The following is a 25317-nucleotide window of genomic DNA, read 5'->3' on the forward strand; positions in this document are numbered from 1 at the left end:
CAGGGCATTTGAAAAATAATAATCATAGCTGCTAGCATTTATTATGTATTTTAAATGTGCAACACAAGGCTCATAAATTATCATTTCGAATCCTCACAAAAAAATGTATGAGGTGAGTATCGTTGATTCTCACTGTTTCATTTGCCTGGTACCTATCTGTGCATACATTTATTTTCAACGTTTTTTCTTAAATTGAGGTATACTTTATATGCAGTAAAACATACAAATCTTAAGTGTATATAGATTGGTGACTTTTTGCACAGTACCCACCACCCAGATCAAAATATAAAATGTTCTTCTTGTGCCACGTCCCATGCAGTGGGACACCTGCATGGGCACCCCTCTCACCACTGTCTGACTTCTGTCTGCACAGGTTAGTTTCACCTTTTCTTGAACTTCATGTAAAGTGGAACCGTACAATTTGTAGTCTTCTGTGTCTGGCTGCTGTTGCTCAGACCTAATCATTTCTGAGATTCAGCCAAATTGTGTGTCTATTACTAATTTATTTCTTTTATTGCAGAGTTTAGGTAACATATTTTGCTTACTCATTCTTGGTAATGGGCTTTGGGTTGTTTCCAGTTTTACGTCTTTATGAATAAAGTTGCTGTGGGCACTGCTGTAAAAGTCTTTCTGTGGACATTTGTACTCTCTTATCTTACATATATACCTAGAAGTGGAATTGCTGGTCATGGAATAAGTTGATAGAACCTCTGAGCATTCCCAAGTGGGGATCTCCTTTACACTCAGCCAGCAGCGTGTGCGTGTCCGGGTGCCCCACTTGCTCACTACCACTTCACATTCTGTTTTATTTTAGCCCATCTCCTGGCTTTCGTTGACGTTCCCTGATAAACAGTGATGTTAAGCATCTTTCTTATGCATTTAGCTGTTCATATTCAGGTACCTTCTTTTGACGTGCCTGTTCAGTTCAGTTCACTTGTTCATTTGTTAATTGGGTTGTTTACCTTTCTATTAGTGATGTTAGAAATCTGTGTATATCTTTGTCAGATATATATTCTTTGAGTAGAAATTTTAAATTTTGATGAGGTTTATCTACTTTTAAAAATGTTTAGTGCCTTTCATATCCTGTCAGAATCTTTACCTGCTCCAATGTCCTGAATTTCTTTTTCCCAGAGGCTTTGTAGTTTTAACTGTTATCTTCAGGGAGATGATCTGTCTCTTACTGAGTATTACATTGTGTTCGTTATTACTATAATTATACATATACTATGATAGCTTTATAGTATGCATTGAAAGGACAGTTGTGCTCTTTTTTCCTGGTATCTTTTCTTGCTGTATTGTATGGTCTACGACCTCTATGGCCTCTAGTGCCGGCCCCGACCCTGCACTCCCCAGATTCTCACTCCTCCCATGTTGAGGGCTCGGCCCACCCCCTCTGCAAGTCCTTGGCCCCTGGGTGCTGGTGAGACCAGGCATGGACACACAGGGCTGACACTGACCCGCTCTTCCAGCAAGAACTAGTTCATGTGGGCTGACCTTCTTGTGAAGATGGCCCCTGGTCTATACAGAAGACTAATTCTTATCTTGTTACACAGCTGCACTAGAGTGGTCCTTATTACTGAAAGTAAAATAAAAATCTTGCCTTTTAGTAGGAAGTTGGTAAAAACTGTTAAAATCTACTGAACTATTTATTTAACATTGTTTTACTTTTTTCTTCACCCTCAAGCAGACAGCTCATAATTACTCTTATTTGTGTTTATAGGTTAGCATGGCCTCACTGAAAGAGTTGGACCAAAGACTCTTTGAAAACTACATTGAATTGAAGGCAGACCCCATCGTTGGCTCCTTAGAACCTGGAATTTACGCAGGCTACTTCGACTGGAAGGACTGCCTGCCCCCAACAGGTGGGTGGTTTGAGGTTACTGAAGTCTCCAGATGCATCCGGAGGGGTAAATACGGATTTCCTTTTCTCAATACAGGCTCAAGATGCTTTTCTTTTTATTCCCATTTTTTTTTCATATTTACTGAGGGGTTGATATAAATTTTTTTTAGCTTACCCATTTTTTGATAGCTTGGGGTTATTAGTACTTAAAATGGTTAAAGATATTCTTAAATTCCGAAGAATAATTAATTACACCTCATGATGTGTGATCATCTCAGTAACGCACACTTGCTTCCTATGATATTTCTTTACTGCATAGAAATAATAGACTGTGAGTGACAGTTTTATGCAATGACCTTGCAACCTTCATCAAAAAATTTACTTAAGACGTTTGGTCATTTCTATGGAAGACCCAATTACTGATGCCAAAAAGGTGAAAGATACAAGGAAAACGTATGGGAGTAAGATTATTATAATAATTTAGCAAAGAAAATTCAACTGGAGAAGGATGACTGACAGTTCCAGTATTATCGTTTTGACATCAAATGAAAGTCACTTAAATCACTTCCTAATACATATTTTAGAACTAACTATTGCTTGTTGAATGAAATAAACTTTTTGATTGAACAAATAGTTGTTTCTTTGTATGAAGTACTGTAGAATACATAAAGCCAAGCAACCTACTGACATCGTTATGTCGATGTAGCGTGACGTGGAAATGGTTCTGTTCATATTAGATGTCGGTTCTTCGAGGCGAGTGTGGCTGTACCAGTGACCTGCTGGCAGGTTGTTACCTTCATTCTTTCAACTAATCGTTGTGACCACCTGTCATTTTTGTTGTGTGATGCTTTTATTAGATGGTGATAACATTGTTTATTCTTTAATACCTTTGGTTTTTATTGTTATTTTTCATATTAGGGATAACGATACAGTGATGCCAAAATTCTAAGTTAAGAGCCAGAATCATTAAATCAGTAATATTTTATGTGACTGCAGGTATTTAATGCCTGAAATCACCGTCATTATAGACATACGAGCCTTCTGCCTACGGCTGACCATAATTGATCTTTTTCCTGTCACGCCATTACTCTTGTGTACGCATGTTTTTCTCTGTCCAAACTGGATTACAGTTCACATCCCAAATATATCCTTTTACAGTTTAAGTCGGAGCCTATCAGTAACTTGCTTAAAATTTTTGCAGCATCTTCCTGCTCACTCGCGGTAAAATCCGCAGAGCGGGCAGCGCTGAGTCTGGCACCCGCCCCCTGCGGCCCCTCCAGCCGCCTCCAGCACACTGGGCCTCTCGTGGCCCAGACTTCCCACATCCTCCCCCAGGGCCTTCCCTTTGCTTAGACAGTAATTCTCCCTCATGCATCCTTTTGTCCTCAGGCCTCTACTTAAATATCAGGACACCAGCCATCCACCCTGCAGAGGTGACACGGCCAGTGGAGAGTAGGCATGGCATTTTAGATTTAACCGTGGGAATTACGTGTATTTTATGTGTAAGATAATTATCTACAAGGGAGAAGGCTGTACGTGTGGTTCCAGCACCTGCCTTTATGTTGGTTGAGCTTCTTAAAGCAAAATCCGTGAGGTCGTGGGTAGTGGTCAGTTATCCAAGGTGGGTGATGAAATGCACCTTCTGTGTAAGCCGGGTTCCTGACTCCACGTGAACAGACCTCTGGAACTTTTGAACTCAGCAGCCTCTGGAACTTTTGATCTACCATCCTTTTCAAAACTCTTGGGCTAGATGACTTTGGGAGTTTCAATATCTTTGGACTTTAGGAAGGTAACATAGTGCACATACCACATATTATGTTATATCCCCGGTAGAGATCCCTGCAGAGAAATAGGTGAATATTAGATTAGGAGTGATAACAAGATCCTTATCAGTTCAGGTGAGACATGCCGCCACAGAAGTTTAGCACGAATTTGCAAATTCACAAACAGAGGATCTTGCCTCCCAGGTTCTATGTCTCCCTTGTCTAGACTCCTGCATGGTGCGTGGTGCCTGCTCGTGAAGATTTGTTCAGTAACTGGGGACCCCTTGCAGCTCCCACGGAGCCATGCTCGTGTCCTCGCTGCCCCCCCCCCCCCCCCCCCCCCCGCCTCACTCCCAGCGGGCCCGCACCTGCTCCGCTCGGGGCCCCTCCCACTCAGGTGCTTTCCCAGGAAGCTCCCCTGTGTGAGCGGGGCTGTTTTGGGTCCTTTTAATCTCTTGTAACTCTTCAGTACACAAACGTAATGGATGTATTTCTGTATCTGTTTTTTATTTCCCTGTTTTGGGGAAATTTTTAAACAAAGATGTGAGGAGATTCCTTTCACATTCCCAGACTTCTCGTCATTTAAGTGTTTTATAGAGCAGTGACTGAGAGGTTCAGAATTCCAAGGATCAGATCGCAGAATGTTTTTCAATAAAATCTCTCCATTTTCTCCTCAAGGGAACAATACCCAGTAGTCAGCTGTGGTCTGTGCTTGGCCCCTAGCCTCTGCAGACCAGCCTGGCTATTGCTTCCCCTTGGGGGCCTCTCTCCTTCCCCTGTGACATGTATGAATTACCTCACATGGGCCCTGCTGCACCAAGCTCTTGTGCAGTTAACCAATCCCCAGTTCACAAATGAAGGAGTCGTTATACAGCAGGCCCTGCACACACGCACACATGTGTGCACACACTCGCACATACGTATGTACACTTGCACATCCTAAATGTTTTAACTCCTTGCAAACAGTTTCAGTCATTTGTGTGCCTATAACACCTGTGCCTCGCCTATGATTATCACTTAATACTTACCACCATTTTCTAAATTTCAAGTATCCTAAGACAGACAAATTACTTATTACCTCTTGAGGGTCGGGGAGGGGTGGCTAGGACATCAGGCACTGAACCCTAAGCTCTGGTCCCCCTAACTGTACTCACAGCCCCCTCACACTCCGCTTTACAGCCCAGCTTCAGAAAGTCGGCTGGGTGGTTCCTCAGAGATTCCATGTGAGGTCCCATGTCCTCTCGTGTCCTCCCGACATCTCCGGCACCCCTGCGACTCCACCTCTGTGCCGTGGCTGGATCCGTGGACATGCTCGCTTTTGTGCTCCGTGGTCGGAATGCTCCTGGGCTGCTCCCTCTCCCTGGGAGAGATGGCCCTCCTGCGGCCCCTGTGGTCCCACTGCTGGTGGGCGGCCCTCAGTCTCCTTCCCCTGCCTAGCCTTGCACCCTGGCGTCCCCAGGACACTGGCTTCCTCTGGGCTTGCTAGCCTTTCCTCGGACTCTGCGTGGTTTCCTCCACTGGCAGGAGTGGCTGGTGCCTCCAGTGTCCACGTCTGCAGGCTGATCTCTGCTCTGAGCTTCAGGTCTCCCTCCCGCGTAGACAAATGCACTCCCCCAGGACGTTCCGCGCCCTCCTCACCAGCCAGCTCAGCCGGGGCTCCCGCTCCTCTCTGTGCCCTGGTTCTGTGGCCACCACCCTCAGCTCCTACCAGGACGCCCCGTGTCGCCTGAGCCCGCACCTGTCTTCCTTTTCCCGGCCGCCCGCCTGTTTGCCAGGCCCGCCCGCCGCTCCCCTGCTCAACCCTCAGGCCACCCCTCGCCTCCGGCTCAGACCTACCCTCTGGGGCGGGTGCTGCTGCTGTTGTCCTGCTCCCTGCCCTTCCCGTGCCTCCTCCGGGGGCTTCCCTGCCCGCCCCCCATGCCACCGGCCTTCTCTTGAGTCCTGCACGTCAGCGGTCACTGTGCCCCCGGCTCCTGTGCTGCGAGCTGAGGGTGGGAGTTCACAGGTTACAGCCTCAGTTTATCTTCCGAGTAGTTGCTCTGTGGTTCACAGTGATTTTTCTCGGTTGTTTTTCCAATAGGAAAGTAAATCGTGATGTTCTCGTTTCCATTAATCTCCTTGTTCACTTTTTAATAAATAGTACACAGTGGGTGTTCGTATTTGTTTAACTGAAGTGAGCATGTTATAGCACTTGCCTCCTGTGGAAGCTTCGTGCAATCCCTAAATCTCGAGCAATTGCGTTTGAATTAAAACATGCGTGTCAGGGATACCTGACACGTGAGCAGTTCTGCGCAGCGCCGCTGTGCTCTTCAGGGACAGTTGAGGTGTGTTTTGCTCAATCCTTGTGAGGACGAGGGTGTGGGAAGGGCAGTGCCAGGCTCTTAGGGTCTTGGGTCCCACTGCCTCCAGGTGGGTGACTGACTCAGACTGTCCAGATACTGCCTTGAAGGGACCTGGGGTCCTTTCTCTGCCACTTCCCATCTTCCCAGCCCTCAGCGTGAGTGATGATGGATACAAAATGATGTCATCATTATCGGGGCCACTTTTTATACAAAATTAAGCTTCTGCTGGCCTTGTGGCATTGAGGCCTGTGGCTCTGTCTTTCAGATAAACTTCCTGAGCAGACGCACACACCACTGCTTTGTCAGCCATTCATTTACCATTTCTCTGGTTCCAAAGCCTCTTAGAAATTGTTGGTTTTGGTTTCACTTTTATAAACTGTATTTAGTTCTGTTCTTGGTGTAGCTTTGACTTCGTGATCCCCAACTGAACCTCAGTCTCGCATAGTCATATAGTGATTTTTAGTTTCTTTAAAGATGACTGAAGTTTTGAGACCTCGTGTAAGGTGAACAGCCAAAATAGTTTGACTTCAGTCTTCCAAAATAATTTCAATTAACAACTTTAGTGTTATCTTTAGAATTTTCATCTCCAAAATTTCATCCAAAACTGAATTTTACAAATCACGTAGGTAACGGATTGTTTATTGCTGTAGTTAGCAATAAATTTAGTTTCTGATACTGTTTGTGGTGACTGTTTTTAAAAAATCCTGTTGATTAATTTCACGATTCAAGAAGAGATATTCGTTAAAGCCATAGCTATGCTTTTTTAACCTGACAGTTGGATATTTAAATTATCACCTCTTTATTTGTATATATGTCAGGAAAGATTATTCTGGTTAGTTCTGAGTCACTTAACTGACTGTGTCGTTATTCTTATCTGCAGTTATTAAGAGCTCTGAGTATTTGCATTTGATAGGTTTTAGCTAAATTGAGACTAGTCTTAGTCCTCATTTATGGATACACATGGAAGTTCATATCTTTAAAACATATTAAATAAGAAAAATAATCTTTCTTAAAATTTTCTCTTAAATATTGGTGTTCTATCTAAAAGGCATTTAAGTTTACATATATTCCTAAAGATACTTAATAAATGAATTTAAAATTAACCATTTTTATAAAGGTAAAGTACTTAACTGATTTTTAACTCAAAAGACTTTTTTATTAATTGTAGTCATTGACATTATCAGGAGGAGGGAAGACATTTATGTCATCGGTGATGGGAGTGAGTGGAGTGCCGGGTGTTAGCGTGGGCGGCCGACTGCTTGTGTGGGATGCCTGGAACCGGAGCAGAACGAGTTCCACGTCAATCATGTGTCAGATCCAGTGTTTGGAATACTGAGACTACTTACTCAAAGTCTGTAATAAAATGTTCCTCTCATGGGCAGATAGAGAATTTGCTTTTCATTCACAAATTCAGCCAGTATTATCAAGTCTGTTATATCCGAGGCACTCTACACGTTTCCCGAGTTGTTCCTGCTTCCAAGGTTAAAATGTGGTAGCGAAGCTGAGGATGGTGCTGCGTGTGAGGTGAGGTGGTGGCTCTGACCCAGGGGGGTTGGGATGCACCCATGTCCCCCTCAGTTGTGTGGCCTGCTCCCAGTGGCACCAAGGAGAGCAGGGCGGGACTCAGGAGGGACCAGCGCTGCTCCCCGCCCTGCTGGGGAGCCCTGGCACCAGCACCCCCAGGGCAGCTCCCGAGACCACGTCGTAACCTTGGCGTCTGTACCTGTGGTGTGTGCTTCTCTGTTTGTTATGGGGTGGTTGGCGGTATGTGTGAGGGCAGGTGTTTTGGTGAAAAAGATCACAGCATGGGGTGGCAAAAAAACTAAAATAGATCCGTCGTTCTCTTGTGATTTTTATATCCATTTATTTTTTAAAATTATATCATCTTGGAGGCCTTGAGATATTTTTTTTATCCTTTAAAGTTAAAGTCCAGTGCGTTATTGGGGGAGGAGGGAATGTGAAAAATAACTTCTGTGCTGTTCATTGACCGTCTAATCATCTCTTATTTTCTTTAAGTTATCATCGTTTCTTTGCAGTTACCTAAAGAAAATATATTTCCACGGCCATGCGAAGAGTATCTTGATGGGTTATTGTATGTTTTCTTCCCCCAACACTTTTCTCCTAATACTCTTGTGATTTTAACGGGATCCTTGTATTTCAGCGAGCTAATTGCACTTACCTCTAACTAATCGCACTTGGTCAGCATGAAGAACGCTGAGGTAGTGGCCAGGCTGCCTGCCGTTTATCTCAGCAGATCAGCACCTCCATTTCAACATTCATCTCGTTAGTTGTTAGACTGTAACCACGCGTAGGGAAAAATCTTTCTCTGAAAGTTCTCGGGGAGTTTACTAAATGCTGGAACAGGGCTGTTGCGATCCTGCTTCCTGGATCCTCCTGATAGATGAGTCGTCGTGTCCAGTATCAGGGAGGAGGGGAAAGAAGGGACTCTGGCCCCATCGCTACCTCCGCCTGCTCAGAGGGAAAGAAAGAAAAACACCGTCTGAATCTTGGGGCCTGGGGAATCCCGATGAATAACAGTCTTCTTCTCTGTCCAAATTTCGAACCGACTGAAGAATAAGACGCAAGAGTCAGTAGGTGAGAAGGCCGGTGCCGGAGGGTCAGAGTGAGAGCCCAGACCCCTTGCCCAGCCCCTCCGAGAAGCAGCCCCTCTGCCTGCTCGCCACCTCCCACAGGCAGGGGTAGCGAAGAAGCAGGGGACAAACCCCCATGCGCTGCTGACCCCGCCAAAGGTGGACGAAGGCTGTCCCTCCCTCTGGGAAGCCCCACCCAAACCAGAAGGGCGGGGAGACGCCATTCTCCTTTAAAGCACCAGATGTGAACTTCCAGCGAGAGGTGGCTGGCTCTGGGTGTGCGGACAAGAGATAGGAGCTGATTTCAGCAAACAAAAAACTTGTTTTGTCCCATTAATAAACAAGGAAGCAGAATTACTTCAGAATCTAAATATTAATTCCTATTGCAAATAAAATAACCGCGGCCAGCAGTTCAAGGGTCAGTTACAGAGACGGTCTGTAGAAAAGGAGGGGACTCCAAGACGTCTTTCCCTCCGCAGCCCACAGCCCACCTCTGGTTTCTGGAGGGGGGGGCCCAGCCCTCAGGCCCTCACCCCCTCCCACGCTCCCCTTCAGCCCCACCCCACTGTCTCCAGGCCCCCAGGCCACCCCCCCACCCCTGCTCCGTGTCTGCAGCCCTCGGTGGTGCCCAGCACAGGGAGATCCTTCCCTGACAGACTTGGTCCATCAGTTGGTTGGTGAATGAGAAACACCTTGGCGGAAATTACTCAAGCAAGTAAAATACTAATTTACAGTTTAGTTTTTACCCTGGTAGGTATTTTCAACAGAATGTCAGATTGAATTGTCTCTTAATTCAGCTAATGTTAAAGAAGAGAACTTTGGTTGATTACATAAGAAAACGGTTACCAAAAATAACATGTGGCCTACCCATTAAGAAATAATTAGAATATTATAAAATTTTATATCTATGTATAAAATGAGAAAATCCTAACACCGAAGGTCTCTGAATGTCATTTCACCTTTCCAGAATTATTCTGAAGACTGAGGCTTGCAGAATTCTGAGGGCGCCTTTACGAGCATCACATTCTTGGTGCTGTTTGTTGGACACTCTAGAAATCTCTTCTCGAATGTGGAACACAGGTGGTAACACCCAGTGACACGGCTGTCCTCTCGTGCCTGTCTTCCACAGGTTTCCTGCGCCCTGGTCATGGGGTACTTTGGCACCCTATCGCATCTGCTTCTCATCGAAACAGATGCCAGTCGCGCGAACTCCACCTTTGAAGAGAGACATCCAAGTCAGTAGTCTTTCCCGGTACTGAACTTCTCAGAAGGAGTAGTTTTATCAATTCCTTGGACTGTTTTTCTTAATTTCATTTAAAACATACCGTCAGGTAGATATTAATAAACTTGTATTTCATCTATTTTTAAGAGAAAAGCAATTTTACATTTTTCAAAGGAGGATGGTCCTAGTCAGTCATCTTTTTTTAAATCACACTTTCATCATTTAACTTCACTTTTTTCCCAGCCATTTTCTCCTTTTTTATAAGCAGTTTCATGCATCAGTGTCAGTGCCGTGAAACCGTTTATACGATGCTTCGGACATTTGGTTACAGTTTGTCTGCCAAGCATTTTTCAGTAAAGCTAAATGTTGGCTCTGATGGTATTCAGTGTGAAATGTATTAACCTTGAGAGGACCTGTGGCCCTACATACTTTCTTCATTGCATGCTGTAGCTGTTGGAAGTATTTATTTTATTGTGTCTTAAACTGATAGCTTTTTGGCACCAGGGTAAACTAACGTGCTGTTTTGCGAAGGCCATTGTTTAAACTTATTTTGGACATTCCTAGACATTTATCACAATAGAGCAGGGAAGCGCAGCTCCTGACCTCATGGCGGCTTCAGCAGGGCCAGTCTTCTGCCCCCTCCTCCAGATGCAGGATCATTCCATCTACACACAGATCAGATAAGGACCGATTTCTTTAAAAACATAACCTCAGTATCATTATCAGATCTGGAAAAAATAATAATTCATTAATTTTAGCAAATACCCCGTCAGTGTCCAGCATTCTCGTAAGAGCTTTATTTTAGATACTTTGCTCAGACCAGGATTCTGTCGAGGTCTGTGTGTTGCTTTTACTTGCTGTGTCTCTTAAGTTTTTTTCTTTTTTCCTTCTCTAGGGCCCCCTCTTCAGCTTATTTGTTGACTAAATCAGATGGTTCTATAGATATTCTCACTTTCTGGATTTTTCTTATTGTTTCCTCATGGTGTCATTTCACATGTTCCTCTGTCCCTTGTGTTTCCTATGAACTTGTGGTTAATAAAGAAGCTTTATCAGTTTCAGGTTCAATTTTGTTTTAATTTGTTTTCTGCCACCAGCAGGTCCATCACGTTTGATTGTCTCCCTGTTTGTGATGTTAAGATTGAAAACTGGATTCAAGTGTTATCAGCTTGCTCCACCCTTTAAAATTTTGTCATAAACTTGTCATCTAATGGTTTTAGCACCATGGGTAATTGTTGCCATGATCATGTTTCCTTAGAGATGGCAAACTAATGATTGGTAGCTGGAGCACGAAATTAAAAAATAAAAAGTTTCATCAACTATTTAGTTACTCTGAAGTACACTTCATACAGGAAAAGCAGGATAAATGTTTGCTTTTTCTCTTTATTTAGAGTTTTCAGAATAAGTTGGTTCCCTTGTGTTTTTTTTTTTTTAAAGGTGATGAAGAAGGTGTTTTTTAAATTTTTAAATTATCTTCATTAATTCATAGCTTGAGCATATTTCATGAGTTTCAATCCATTGCCATAGTCACTGTTGTTTTAATAATCAAGCTGTTCCCCCTCTGGCTGGGAGTGGCCCCCCACGGGCCCCGGGCCTTCCCTGCTTTCTGTGGTCCAGTTGTCCCACCCAGTGTGTGCCTTCTCCTCCCAGACGTGGAACCAGCCATTGGACGGGAATGAAATGATATGAAGTACGGGAAAACTTCCTCTCTCTTAACTTTCTTCTGCTCTTTCCACATTATGTCTCTGTCCTTCCTAGGGGCCCCCTGGCTTTTTTGTAATCCCTCTCACTCTCGTTAAATCGCACCCAAAAGTCCGTTGCTTGTCCATGATTGGACAAGCACCACCTTACCTGGTGGTTCTGTGTCCCACTGGTACCGTCGCTTCCCTTCAGGTCGCACCAGCTGGCCTGCTGCTTAACATCACATTCCTGCCCGTCGGCTCGTGGCGGGCTGCGTCCCCTCTGGCCGGCGAGGCCGTAGGAAAGCCGCATGGAGGCTCTGTAATTACGAGCGTGTGTCCTGTGGACAGTGTTCGGGATTGTGTTTCCTCACATCACCTGACTCTGTTTGTCTAATTATGACCTAAGAGTCTTCTTCTAAAACTCATTTACACACTTCACAGCTGTGTGTGCTGTGGGAAACAGCAAGGTGACGGATACTCATATGTATCATACCATTTTGGCGTTCCTTTCTTCATCCCAGCTATTTTATTCCCTGTGACCCTGGCTACCTTTGAGGTTAATGCTCACTCTGAACTTACAAGTATTTGTCTTCAGACAGTTCTGTGTGAGGAGTTCTAAAGGGCGCTGGAGGGTCTGCCTTTGTTCTGGTCTCCGACTCGGGGCACGACCTGAGAGCCGGTGGAGGCCCGGTGCCCTGGCACAGTGAGCTGACAGCTGTGCCGGCCCCTCCGTTTGGCCACAGCCCAGCCAGCAAGCACACTGGCACCACGCTGGGGACACTGGCAGCTCGACCGACAGGGCATTGGGCTGTCATTTTCGTGGGTTTAGCCTAGACGTTGTAGCTACGTTAATCTCCACCCTGATTCCTCCTCGGAACCAAAGCCGTGGCTCGTATTCCCCTAGTTCTAGTAAAGAAGATGGCTGCAGAGCACTGATGAACTTTCATGCCTCTGCTCTCGGCATTAGCTGCGGGTTTTAGTGGAGTGCTGTCGTGGTCTCAGCGTTTGGATGGATGGGGTGCATCGGTAGCCTAGTGAGCAGACAACTCCGAATTGTTGCTTTAACCTGAAAATGGTGGCAAGTGTTCACTTTCCCAGTTACTTAAAACATTATTTATCACAATAGAAAGCTGAGGTTCAGATGATTCTAAATGTTGTATTTCGACTTCTTAACAAAAAAGTGCTTTGATGTATTAGTCAGTGGTTAACAGAATCTAAGGGATTCCTCCGCCAGACTGACCGTCACGGCCTGGCCCGGGTCCTGTGCGCCCGGGGAGCGTCACGGCCTGAGCGTACCGCGCACCCAGCGCCTGCCAAGCTCGCTCTCGTCCAGGAGAGGAGGATGCACGCCTTTGGGGCTCCATGAGAAAACTGAACTGTAGAGCAGCCTCGGGACGCTTCACGTCCTCTAGCCTGTCCCGCCGGGGCTGGAAACGCCGTCTCTGTCTGTGTCTCTCCCAACAGCAGGCGAAAACGTCCATAACCATCTTCCCTTAATAACAAGCAGCAGAGGCCAACCACCCCTGACCACTTTGAGTGCAGCTTAACAATCAGCCATTTTGATGGCTGCTTATTCTGCACATTCCGGTAGGAAACTTGTGAGTGTGTTTTTAAAACAATAATGTCTCAGATGTTTCCTGGGAGTCCACAGTAGAAAGGAGACCCACAGGCCTGGAGGGGCTCAGAGACCTGCTTCCCTCCCCTAAAGCCGAGGACACTTGGTTGACAAAACTGGGACTTGTCTCTCTGTGTCGTTTATCAGTGAAGGGATTCATCGGGCAAACCCCCCATCTCTCCACCGTGTAAACAGGCCAACAGTGGGACAGTTTGAGGCTAGGTGTTAGGTGACTGGAGGAAGACATCAGCAAAGCAGTTCCTCTCCCTAGGAGCAAATTAAAGGTAATGCGAATAAAATCTTCATGTTGTGCAGGAAGTTTACTTGGGATGTGAGTTTTCTTTTGGATCAATTTACTTCAATTTTCTGTTAATATCTCATACTAATAATCAAACTGTTTGAGTGACAACCAAGGTAGGTTCATGAACATGATGTATTTGAAAACGCATTTTTCATTTTTGCAGTTGCTGTCATTTCTGATTGGAAATGGTGTGACAGCCTGTGATTACGGTAATAAGGACTTCAGGATTACACGTGGAATGCGTGTCAGTCTGAGCAGGTTTGTGTATTGAAGGAGTGTGATGATAGGCCTCATGAAATCACAAAGACACCTTCAGAGACTTTAGATGTGATGGAAGTCAAAGGAATGAACATGCCTGCGCTGCACGGTCGGGTTGTATTAATGAAAAGAAAAATTGGCGTATATTCTTGGACTTTTCTTTTTTCCCTTTGTGCTGTGGCTTTTTCATCTTATGCTAAGGAAAATAGGCGTGGAAACCCTTTCTTTAAACTAGAGCACGTGCTGCTTTGGGATATGTGGGCCACCGTCCAGCATGACGGCACGTAAACTGCTGTGGACGGCGGGGTGTGTGGTGGCACTCAGGGCCCTGCTCTCCTCTCCACGCGGGAAGACTGGCGGAGCCGTGGGGGCAACCGAGCACCTTGGCAGGGACCCAGCCCCACCCCAGGGCGCCGGGGTGGGTGTTTCTGCAGACAGCAGCCTCCACTGCAGCTCTGCCTGAGGTAGCCGAAGGCTGGAAGCGGCTCCAGAGCCCGCCCGCCCGCCCGCCAGCAGCGGGGTGGGTGCGTGAGCGTGATGTGCTCTTCCAGTCAAGGGAGACCCTCCCACACGAAACCAGGCCGTAACCTCGAGGGGAGCCGCAAACTGTGCCCCTCCTGTGGAGGTTCGTCCCTCTGCCTGTGTGAAAGCCAGCACCTTGCCCAGGGGAGGCGGCGGTCAGCTGGTGGCGCGCTGCCGCGGATGGGCGCGACAGGGGCGGGGCGCGGGCGGGCCTGGCGCGTCTCCCTCGGGATGCTGGTCGCCTGCGTGTGCGGGGCACGCGCAGCATCGCGTCGTACGCAGGAGTTACGTGCTTCCCTACGTGTGAGTGCTACTTACTTTGAGAAGAGGAGAAAAGCCCTGTTTGCAGACTTAAAAACCTCGACAGCAGAACGTCATGATTAGCAACATGGCCACTTGACACCTCTTCCAAACTCACATGTTTGTGCGGCGCTCTGTACTTTCTCAGCTCTGAAGGCCAGCTCAGACTCAGACCTCTAAATCGTTGATTTCAATTCAGAAGTGCTTTTTGTGTGGTTAAATGTAAAGCTTAAAAAAATTGACTGTGATGGACTGTTCATCAGAGTCCCCTTTTCCTCACCGGGAGGGGTGGTCCTGCACTGCCCGCGGAGGACAGGCGTGCCCCGTGGAGGCCGGGGCCCGAGGGCCGCGTGGTTCCTGCTCTCCCTGCCCTGTGCCGAGGGGGGCCTCCGAGAGCTGAGACGCCTGAGTGACCCCCCTCCCCACAGCCCCATTGGCCTAAGACACTATTTTCCCTATTGGGCAGATTTTTTAAACTTGGAGAGTAAGAAAAGTCTGTGGCTTGTTCAGAGCAGTACAGCTGTGTCTTCAGCCCAGTTCTGTCTCCAAAGTCTAACTTCATCTTCTGACTGGAGAGGTGTGGGGGGTGAGGAAATGGGTTAGACCAGAGGGGCGACAGTACCGTGTAACTTTGTATGTCCTACCGTTTGTAAATAGTTGGATTAGAAAGCGCTTTCCGCCTTCCTCTGTCTGAGGTGCATCTTCCTCTCTGCCGAGCGCGGCCCACCGACCCCAGCCTCCCGGGCTCCCCGGCTGCAGAGACGGGCAGAGGCTGCCAGGAGGCCGGGGCGTGTCCGGCCTGCCTTTCCCTGGACCGGCAGTGGCTGATTCGGGACCATCTCAAAGCATCGCAGGCTTGGGAGATTCATAGTCGTGAATGATAAAAGATACTGGGAAGAATAACGATTGCGTTCATCTTGGGATAAAGAATCTGCACAAACCTGTTACCGGGCCCTAAGCAACGAATTCAGTAGAGTGGTAACAGCAAGCTTTGGCAGTGAAGATGGAAGAGCAGCTGAGTAACTGTCAGTAAAATTTTCAAGAGAAAAAATGATATGGATCTGAGATGTTGGAGTGAAGATTTTGCTCTAGAGTCAGAGAAACAACATCCTGTCAATGAAGGGAGCCCCCTGTGGCTTTGCAGACATCCCTGTGGGAGTCTGGGAGCCGGGCTCGCCCAGGGGTGCAAGCTGTTGTCTCCCCGGCCTCCACCTGCTGCCCCGCCTGCTGGGTCTCCATCGCTCCCGCAGGTGCGGGCCAGGCCTGTGGGTCCCTCCCTCACAATTAGGCTTCTCCAAGTGCTGACTTAGAAGACCCATTATTGTGTAAATGAAGACTAAAATCCAAGTTAACTCTTGGCTTTCATGTTTTTTCTGCCTTCCATTTTATTCCAACTCCACTGTTTTTGATTCCAAGGTCTTTCCTTTGGTTCAGTGGCAGAAACTTACCCTAATTGGATTTCGCTTCTCCCTCTGTGGGTGGAGCCCTGTACTGAGACCGGGACTCAGTGCTCTGCTCCACCTTGATGGCTCCAGCGTCAGAGGCGGGGCTGCTCGGGGCCGAGCCACCTGCAGCGGCCACGCGTGTCCATCCACGGCCACGGGCTAAGTAGTGGGGCCGCAGTCCTGAACCAAGCTGTCGGGCTCCAGAGCCACGTTCTTCGGCCTGGCTTCTCTCATAAGCATTTATTAAGTTTGATTCCACTGAAGTAATTCTTGGGGGAAATAAAATACTCCTAGAGATTTTGAAATGTGAAGCTATCAGTACTGCAGACCTTTATGGAGTATCATATACAACTGTAGCACCTCACAGTGTGAAACACATTTGCATACGTAGAATGAGTTCTGCTTTCTTGTCACTTTCACTTTTCTAACTGAAGTTGCCTTCTAATGAAAACAATTTTTCTCTGCCAAAAGAAGAAATTGAAACAAAGGAATTTGATTTATGTTCATGTTAAATCAAATTTTTATACCTTTAAGTCTAAAATTCAGTGTATCAATGTTGAAACTGATATTTCATGCTAAATGTATAAAGTGTTCTGTAATATTTTAGGTTAGTATAATTCATAGACTACATACTTCATGTAGTTTTACACATCAGACTTTAACTTTGAAGTGGGAGAGGTTGTGATTTCCTTACCCATATTGGACTCTTCAAAGCTCCTCGTCTCTGAAGTTTATGAAGGCTAAACTCTTACGAATATAAATCCTTTCTTACAAATGGTAAAAATAAGCCATGAAATAATTTTACTGTTATTTTCACTGCTGGTGATATTTTGTCTTCATAGGGAAAAGTTTTCTTATTCATATTTAAAAGCTAGGAGATACATTAATTAAAGCAAAAAAAAAAAAAAAAGGATTCTGAGAAGGAAAATAGAAAACTGTAGAGGCCATGTCATTCGTTCATATACTACACGTGAAGGGTGTCCTTTCCACCCCAGTTATTCATTTAAAAATCCTATACATGTCAGAAGACATTTATCAATTTAGAAAAGGTCATTAATTTAAGAAAGCACGAACTAAAACATAAAGACTTGGACCTAAAAGCCCGTTCTCTGTTCCAACAAAAGCTGATTTTGTTGCAGAATGTTCAGGCCTTTTTAATCTGTCCAACAGTATTGATACCATTCTGGTTGCCTTTTTTTTAATAGGCAGTAATTTCAATAATGTATCTTCACACTGTAATTGAATAGATAATTTACTTGAAAAAAAAAATACCCCAAAGTTCTTTCATGTAGTGTTTCAGTTTGACCAAAAAAAAAGTACACTGTGGGATATTTATAGTATTTTTCAATCTATTTTTATCTGTAGACTAGGACTGGTAACTGATTTAGGGCATAAGGGTTAAAAACAGGAAATGTGGTTTATAAAGTAGGTAGTATCTCCAGAGTTTCCAGAGTTAGATTGCTTTTATTACTGACTGAGTATTGTGTTTCAAAACAACATGAGGCAGGGCACCTTGAGACTAGTCTGTGTTTGGAGGATGTGACAGGAAATGCTTCGGAGGAAAGCTTGTGTTCCTGGTACAGGTCAGGGGGGTACCTGTGTTTTCTGTACATGCACTGTCTTTCTGTCCAGCTCTTTCTCAGATACTCTTTATACAGTCAGATTGAGTATAAGTCTTGTGCAACACAGTAAATTTCCTTTGACCTTTGCATTTCGCTTGAATTTTTCTTCTAGTGTTTTAATGGAAAGTTTTGTCATCGTCATAGTTGAGGAGCATGTATTATGGTTATTATTAATTATAGTAATTAGAGAATCCAAGTTAAGAAAGTAAAAAGGCATGAAGAAGCAGGGGTTTAATCTTGAATAGCGTTTTCAATGACAGGTTGGCAGAACCAGTCAAAACCCAAAACCTTTGACTCAGCAGTTCCACTTCTACAAGGTGTCTTAAGTCAGTTATTCTACGAGAATACAGGGTCTGTTATGGTTGTGTCGTTATTTATGATGGTTGATACTGAAAGGCAACAGGACTGTCGAGTGGTAGGAGAGTAAGTTATGAATAAATAGAATAAAGTGAAAAATAAAACAAATAAATCAGAATAAATAAGAAGATAAATACCTTATAGCAGATCTGTGCTGTAGAATACCAGGCAGCCATTGAAAACTATAAGGTCAGTGTGTGCACACTGGCATGGAAGAGTGTGTGTGGTACAATCATGGAAGGAAGCAAGCAAGTTTCAAGAAAAGAATGCGTACTGTAATCTCATTTCTTAGGGAAAAAATTTATATTCGTTGGAAAACATCTGGAAGAATACACACCAAACTAGGGAGAAGGGTAAAGGGAAAGCTTATTGGGCTTGTATTTGTTATTAGGAAACTTACACTTCTGTATCTTAATTCCTTACAATGAGCAATTAATTTTTTCAAAATAAATTAAGAATGTAGGCTTGATCAATTCAAAATTGTTCACTGTTCTGTTCTTTAATGTGGACATTCTCTCGAGAGGTCTGCCTGGCAGTTTGCCAACTATTATAAGAAGACTCACATCTGCCTGTGTAACACTTTTTAATGGAATGAGCATTTTCCCATACTTCAAGGAAAACCTGAAGTTTCAGTGAATTAACTGGCTTTCCAGCCAGGCTTTAAATCCACGTCGTTCTGTGTCCCCGTGTGCATCAGCTGTTACAGGCTGTAGCTGGGATTGGCACACGGGAGCGCTGCTTCCTTTCCGCCTGTCGGGGCGATTTCTCCACAAACAGCGCTGAGGGTTCTCATCACACAGAAGCCCTCTGTTTTACTGCTGCCAAACAGTTCTGTTTCAGGCACTTGCTTTCTTGGGGGCTATTTCAGAGATGAAGTGAGGCTGTCTCCTGTGGAAGGTGGCCATGTTTTCCAATCTGGGTGCGTCCCCAGTGGTGTGTAAGCCCTGTGAGGAGGGGGCCTTTGTTTTTCGTGGGTTTGTTCTTGAGGTCACTCCGTGTCCCCAGCACATGGAATAGAGTCTGGCATGTAATAGTAATAGGCACTCAGTAAAAATTTTACTAGTTATTCCAAAATTAAGTGTCCTCCCTATTTGATTAAAACAAGTAACTGACAAATAGAGCAAGAAAAGAGACTTCTTTTCCACTTCATTGTATGAAAAACAAGACCATTGTTGGCAAAGATGTTCTGAGGTCCAGCCCCCTTACGAGAAGCCCACCGTGCGAGGGGCCCAGAGGCTCTTGCCCAGAAGCGCTGGGCTCTGCCTTCTCCGTGGGGAATTCCCACCTGGGCCACTGGGTGAACTGCCCAGTGACGGCCTGGACTGATGCTGCGTGGTTGGGGGCACTTTTTTGGTAAAATATCATGACACATCCTAATTTCACGTTCAGAGCGCCGAGGAGATAATATTGTGAATACTTAGAAGCTGCTCTCATTCTGTGTCTAAATAACATGGGAAGCTGTGGGGCAGGAACCTTCCTACAAACACTTAACTACTGCATCACAGTAAAGTCGCTCTTGTCGGTTTGCTTTATTCTTCCTGTGCACGTGCTCGCGTTGCAGCTAGTCCCGTCAAGTCAGCATTCATGACCCGCTGCCGTTGAAGCCGAAGCTGAAGGCAGCACATTTGCTGAGTGTTCATACGTTCTGATAAGCCGAGCGTCTTCCTAGGTATCTGGCACAATGCGCGTTCAGTAAGTGTTGAGTGTTCTATTATTTGGAGCAAGCTTTTTGCTTTAGGATGTAGCTAGAAAAATCGTATTTTGAAAGCAAATGTATTTAGCCTCAGCAATATTCTGTCCTGCTATACCGTCTTTATTCAAATTGTATTTTTCAAATGGATTCTGAAAAATTGTTTCAGAAAGACTGTCTTTGTTTTCTTCAAGGCGGGACCGGATGGCATTGTCCAGATTCTGCACCGTGTGTTTCAGAAAGAAATCAGTGTATATTTTCTAGTGGTCATGGCTTCTAGCGGACTTTTTATTTATGTCTTAAGAAACGGCACCTGAAATAGGTAGGCTTCTCTGGAGTCCTGACCCCAGGGTGCGTGCGTGCTCTTCGGTGGGGAGGGAGGGTCTCGCCTGTTTGGCTCACGGGGGTGCACCCCACTGGCCGTACCCAGCAGATGTTTGAAGGATAAGGGAATAAACACACATCACATTTTCATAACAGCTTTGTTAGCAAAGCAGATGTTGTAATCTCTACCTGGTGCAGAGTAGGCAGTTGTCTAGAGGGTGAACTGATTTTTGTCTTATGGCCGCGTCATTTGTATGTAGGTGAGCCAGAACTTAGACCACGAGTCTTCTGACTTTACACTGAGTGTCCCTTCTGTCACCTTGATGAACTTGAAAGTCGTCATTAACCATTAATGTTCATCATATTAAAAGCGTACAGATAAGTGCAGTGGAGAGAGAGAATGTATCACTGAAGGTCACTAAGGATGGTCCCTGTGTCTGTCGTGGACCCCTTGGAAACTGTAACCGAACTCCACCCCTGATCCCACGCCGGGCGTCTGACCACGGTCCCTGCGGACGCGTCCCCAGCTTCCCCGCCTGCCCTCTGAGCCTCAGCCACGCGGGTGACAAATGTGCCTGCAGCTCTTCTCGGAGCTTCCCCCGGGCCGGGGGGGTGCCCTCTGGTGCCTCCACTGTGCCAGGCTTCTTGTGCTGCGGGTTTGAAAGAGCCTACATCCTCTTACAGTTGGATTTGGAGCAACATTTTAAAGCAGGAAACTCAACAGGCAGTTAAACCCAAGGGGCAAATCTGCATTCAGGCTTTAGAAACACACCCAAAAGTGTCAGTGTGGCCCCTGCGAGGTTCAGGGCAGGGGCTGGGGAGCAGGGCCACGAGCAGGGTGACACTGGCCTTGTGTCTCTCCTTAGAGGGAGGAATTGGGATTCCGACCTCGGAAGACCTCAGTGGTCTCATCTGTTGCACGCTTGTGGCCTTCAGACCTCAGTCCCTGGACACGAGGCGTCTAGGCCCCAGCCCAGTGCCCCTGATGGCCTCCACCTCCCCACCCCCGCACACCACCCCTCACCTTTCAGGAGCGTCACAGAACAGGGACAGCACGGAAATGGTTCACAGGTTAGCGTCCGTCGGAGAACAGCGATCGTTTTTACAACACACAACCCTTCCCCGTGGGCACCTGGCACTACTTCTCCCTGCCCCTTGGGCACAAATATGAGCACCAGCACCTTGGGGCGAAACTCGGGAACTAGCACTTTGGGGATTTACGCACGTTCTGCCTGGAGGACCCAGTGCCCAAGCACCTCCGACGTGTGCCCGGCATGTAGTCGAACCAGCAGATTGATGCTGGGTGAATGAATCCATTCCCTTAGCGCTAACCAGTGGCAGCACAGCGTTTAGCTGTTTGGAGGGAGGCTGTCAATGATTGATTTTTGTATTTTTAAGTTTTTATTGTTACCACACCAGCACATGTGTTGCTCCGGAGTTTGTGATCATGTCTCGCGAGCTCCCCCCGGGGCCGCCTGCTCTTTCAGACCTGCCGCTGGCCCCTGCCCCCTCCTCATGGGATTGTGGGCCCCCCGCTCCCCTCTTGATGGGACTGTGGGCCCCCTGCCCCCCCTCCTGATGTGACGTGTGATGGTCCAGGAGCAGCTGTATGTCCTCTCATCCCAGGACCACAGCTTTTCCCTTCTCTGTTTCCAATGTTACCCCCCTTTTTTTTTTTTCCTAATATTTATTTAGTTGCACCGGGTCTTAGTTGCGGCAGGCGGGCTCCTTAGTTGTGGCTTGCAGGTTCCTTAGTTGTGGCATGCATGTGGGATCTAGTTCCCTGACGAGGGATTGAACGCGGGACCCCTGCATTGGGAGCACAGAGTCTTAACCACTGCGCCACCAGGGAAGTCCCTCCCGTGTTACCCCTTGAAGCAGTTGTTTGGGAGGAGGATAATTATTTCATTCTTTCTATTCACCAAAGGAAAGTCTCCAGGAAAGATAAAGTGTTCTTACTCGTCCAAGGCTGAGGCGCTATGCTCCTCCCGGTGTGTTACCCCGTAGCCACATAAAACGGGAAGCTCGATTTCTTTTTCAGATTTTCTATCGACGCAAACATGGTCCTGATGCTTAGAAGCACCTGCGCTCTTATTCTTACCTCCAAAGCTGTGTGTTTGGAGTTGGATTCGTGAGGTAGACTTACCTCTTCCTGGGGGGCTTATTGGCCGCGCCGAGACCCGTGCTCTTGCCAGGAGCCGCCTTCTGTGGGGCAGCGTGGCCATCGGGCTCAGGGCGAGCGGTCGCCCACACGTGACCTCAGCTGGCTTCGTCCTAAGTCCGATTTTCTGCTTCTCAGGCAGCTCTCTGGTCCCACTCGTCTCTGTTCCCTTGAAGAACCTGAGGAGCTCACAGCTGCCCTCATGTTCCAGGCACGTGGCTGGGCCCCAGCTCCTGGTGCTGGTCCCAGCAGCACTGACAGGACCCCGGTTTCATGGAGACGGGCCGTGGGAGCCCCTCCTCTGGCTTAGACCCTCACTGGCCCAGCGTCAGGCCGAACTTCCGGTAACTGCGTTTTCTCTCTGTACGTGCGTGAGCCAGCTCTCCACACGGTTGCAGCTTAAAGACTCGAGACCTGAGTCCAGTGGTCACGGAGTTGACCCGAGCACAGTGGCTGAGGCCTGTGGGCCCCGTGCTCGTGGCCTGCCTCACTCCCAGCCTGGGGCCCTGGGGGACATCCCTCCTCTCGCGGGCAGAAAGCTTTCCTGGTCGTCAGCACAAGTCACGTGTTCCACCTTTGCTGATATGAAGACTTGTTACTCTGCAGCTGTCCTTGCTCTCAGGAAGAATCGACCTATTTCTGGATTGTATTTAATTATTCTTCAACCAGTTTTCTCAGTTACTCCGTCAGCAAAATAGAATTAAAAACATCTGGACCTCCATATCCCCAAGAAATATTGATGAGGTTGGCTCCTCAAAAGAAAAGCCGTGTGCCTCCTTACACACCATGGTACATGGCGGAACCAGAAGCTGACTGTGTATTGAGAATCTGCAGACGCCAGGTCAACAAGGTGATTGCAGTTCAACTTTCCTAAATAATCAGTAGCTTGGACGACATTATGGGAAAAGAGCCTCCTCAACATCATCATGATTTTGCAATACAGTAGAATTTTCTGTTTTGTAGAGAAGGAATTGTCAGTTTGTGCAATTAATTCTAGAAGGAATCCTGAGATACTAATTCCACTCCAAGTGAAAGCTGTTGTTTTGGAGTTACAATAAAGCAGCATTTTGTTTTTATTTTTTTTTTCCTTGCAAATAGCGATGAAGCTCTTAAGGAGCCCTGTGAACGCCAGGACCCCCCTCACTGCCGCTCCGCACAGGGGTGCGCTCTCACACTCTTGTCGACAGAAGACGAAGCGGGGTCCCTGTCTTCCTGCCGCAGGTCACCGCTTGTGGAGAGGAGGCTGGACTGGACCCACGCCCCCTGCCTGCAGACCGCGCTCTGCCCTCTTGTGTGCGCCCGCCCTGGAGGGCAGCCACGCCATCCTGAAGTCGTGGGTTTGTCCAGTCTCTAACTTGCTTTACAGAATCAGGTTGGAGTGTGTCTTTTTCAGAAGTTTCGCCCAGAACTGATTTTTTAAGATCAAAATAGTCATTCTGCATAATAATTCGACTTTTACATTTGGAAGTACGATGCTATAGTAGATGTTTAGCATATGTTTCATAAGCTTCGGTAAATATCCTCCTTCTGTCCTCTGGTTTTTGTCTGGGGGGTGTCGGGGGTGTGTGTGTGTGTGTACATGTATGAAGAATATGTGCATGAAGAAACTGAAGGGCAGTTTTAAATTTCACTTTTGAAGCAGACTGATCAGCAATTACAGAGAACAGAACGATGACAGAAATGGAAAAACAATGAAAGAAAACTCCTAATTAATTTAACCTTTTTTTAGAATAACTTGACTGAACATAGCCCTCGGGCCGTTGGGCTCTCAGGCGCTCGGGCCTGTGCTGCCCTCTGTCTCTCCTGGAAGGTGCGAGGCAGGTGCAGCCACAGCAGCGCCCACACGCGTGTCTCACTAAATGCCTTTCCCTCCCCCATCTGGTTTCAGGTGTCAGAAACTACTTAAAAGAAGCATTGGTGAATATAATTGCTGTGCATGCAGAGGTAAGCCGTCCTTAGCTATTCCTGAGGGACGTGGGTAACTGGAGAAAAGAAGAGGAGGCCAGTTCGATGGGTTTTATGGTGGTCTTTTTCCCTTCAGAATGTATCTTTGGTGTAAATAAAATACAACTCTGGTTTCAGCGCACACACGTGTGTGTTTTATCTGTGAGAGAGTCTTTTTCTGAAATAGGGTATTTTTTTTCTCATAATTAAAACTAAACTCATGAATATTTGAAAGGTGAAGAGAAGAGAGATTGAAAGGATGTTTTTCCCTAACTTGGAAAATTCCTTGCCCTGTTTTTAACCAGTGTACAAATGAGCGCTGACGTCTTAGTCTCGCAGCTGTGGGGCGTGTTGGAAAGAAGTTCGGTGGCGGCCTCCCCTCAGCGGCTCACAGAGGTGCCCCTGGACGTTGGTGCTGCTGGTCACACCCAGCCTGCCCTCCCATGGCACTTCCTGCTTAGTGTCCCACCGTTGTCCCTGCTGTGACTGCCTTTGTAATTCCGCAGTCTTGGACTTTCAGGTTGGCTGCGGCCAGTGGACTGTTGTCCACCAGATGAAATGGGCCCAGCAAAGAAGTTCTCAGTAGAAGATTTCAGGCGCAGTTGACCGCTGCTCGAGAACCTTCTGAGTGTCTGCGTCTGGGGCAGGTGCATGGGGGGGTGTCAGGTTACGTCACCCTCCACAGGCGCACGTGCTGCCTGGGTTACCAAGGTGAACTGGAGGAATGTGGGTCATTAAGGCTGAAGCAGAAGAGCGAGCAGAGGACGCAGATTGCAGCCTCCACCTGGCTCTGAGTCTGAAGCAGCCAGAGCAGAAAGCGGAGTGGGGTGTCTTGTAATTTCCATTTCCTCGTGAGGCAGAGCATACATGTTTCTCCATAAAGTAAAGTTTCTATGTGATTTGACTCAGGCAGGAATTTACCATGCACATATTTTTATGATGAGTGATATACTTTCAACCCTGATTTTATCAAAGACATATAAAAACACTTTTTTGTTAGGTTTAGCTTCCGATAAAGTTAGAGTGCAACATTAAATCATCAGGCAGTGGAGACATTTCCGTCGTAGGTGGGCAGGTGGTAATCAGAGGAGCTGCAGAATATGTGGGCATTTTAGTGATGATGGTGATTCCCACTGAGGCAGCTTTGATTAACGTCCACTGTCGGTCGATAACCATGACGTTGTTTGTATTAGGCTTTTCAAGGCCCTTTTTAATATATCCCAGTGGCTGAAAGCAGAATTTTGTACTTAACATTTACTATTTACTATTCCCACATGATCTTAACTTGCCCCAAATTTTCTTCAGTACTCAGGTTATGTTTGGGTTGACCCAAAGTTTTAA

At 46.6% G+C, this 25317-nt stretch overlaps 1 protein-coding gene across 1 annotated transcript in view; it reads left to right on the top strand.

Moving 5' to 3' along the window:
- EXOC2 (exocyst complex component 2) overlaps positions 1 to 25317 on the top strand; it is a 154549-nt gene that overhangs the window by 117930 nt on the left and 11302 nt on the right. The window contains exons 23-24 of the mRNA XM_068559475.1: positions 1721 to 1862; positions 23921 to 23976. Of these exons, the coding sequence (XP_068415576.1) occupies positions 1721 to 1862; positions 23921 to 23976 (198 nt within the window). The remainder of the gene's footprint in view (positions 1 to 1720; positions 1863 to 23920; positions 23977 to 25317) is intronic.

The sequence above is a fragment of the Eschrichtius robustus genome, chromosome 12, assembly GCF_028021215.1.
Source record: "Eschrichtius robustus isolate mEscRob2 chromosome 12, mEscRob2.pri, whole genome shotgun sequence".
Lineage (NCBI taxonomy): Eukaryota > Metazoa > Chordata > Mammalia > Artiodactyla > Eschrichtiidae > Eschrichtius > Eschrichtius robustus.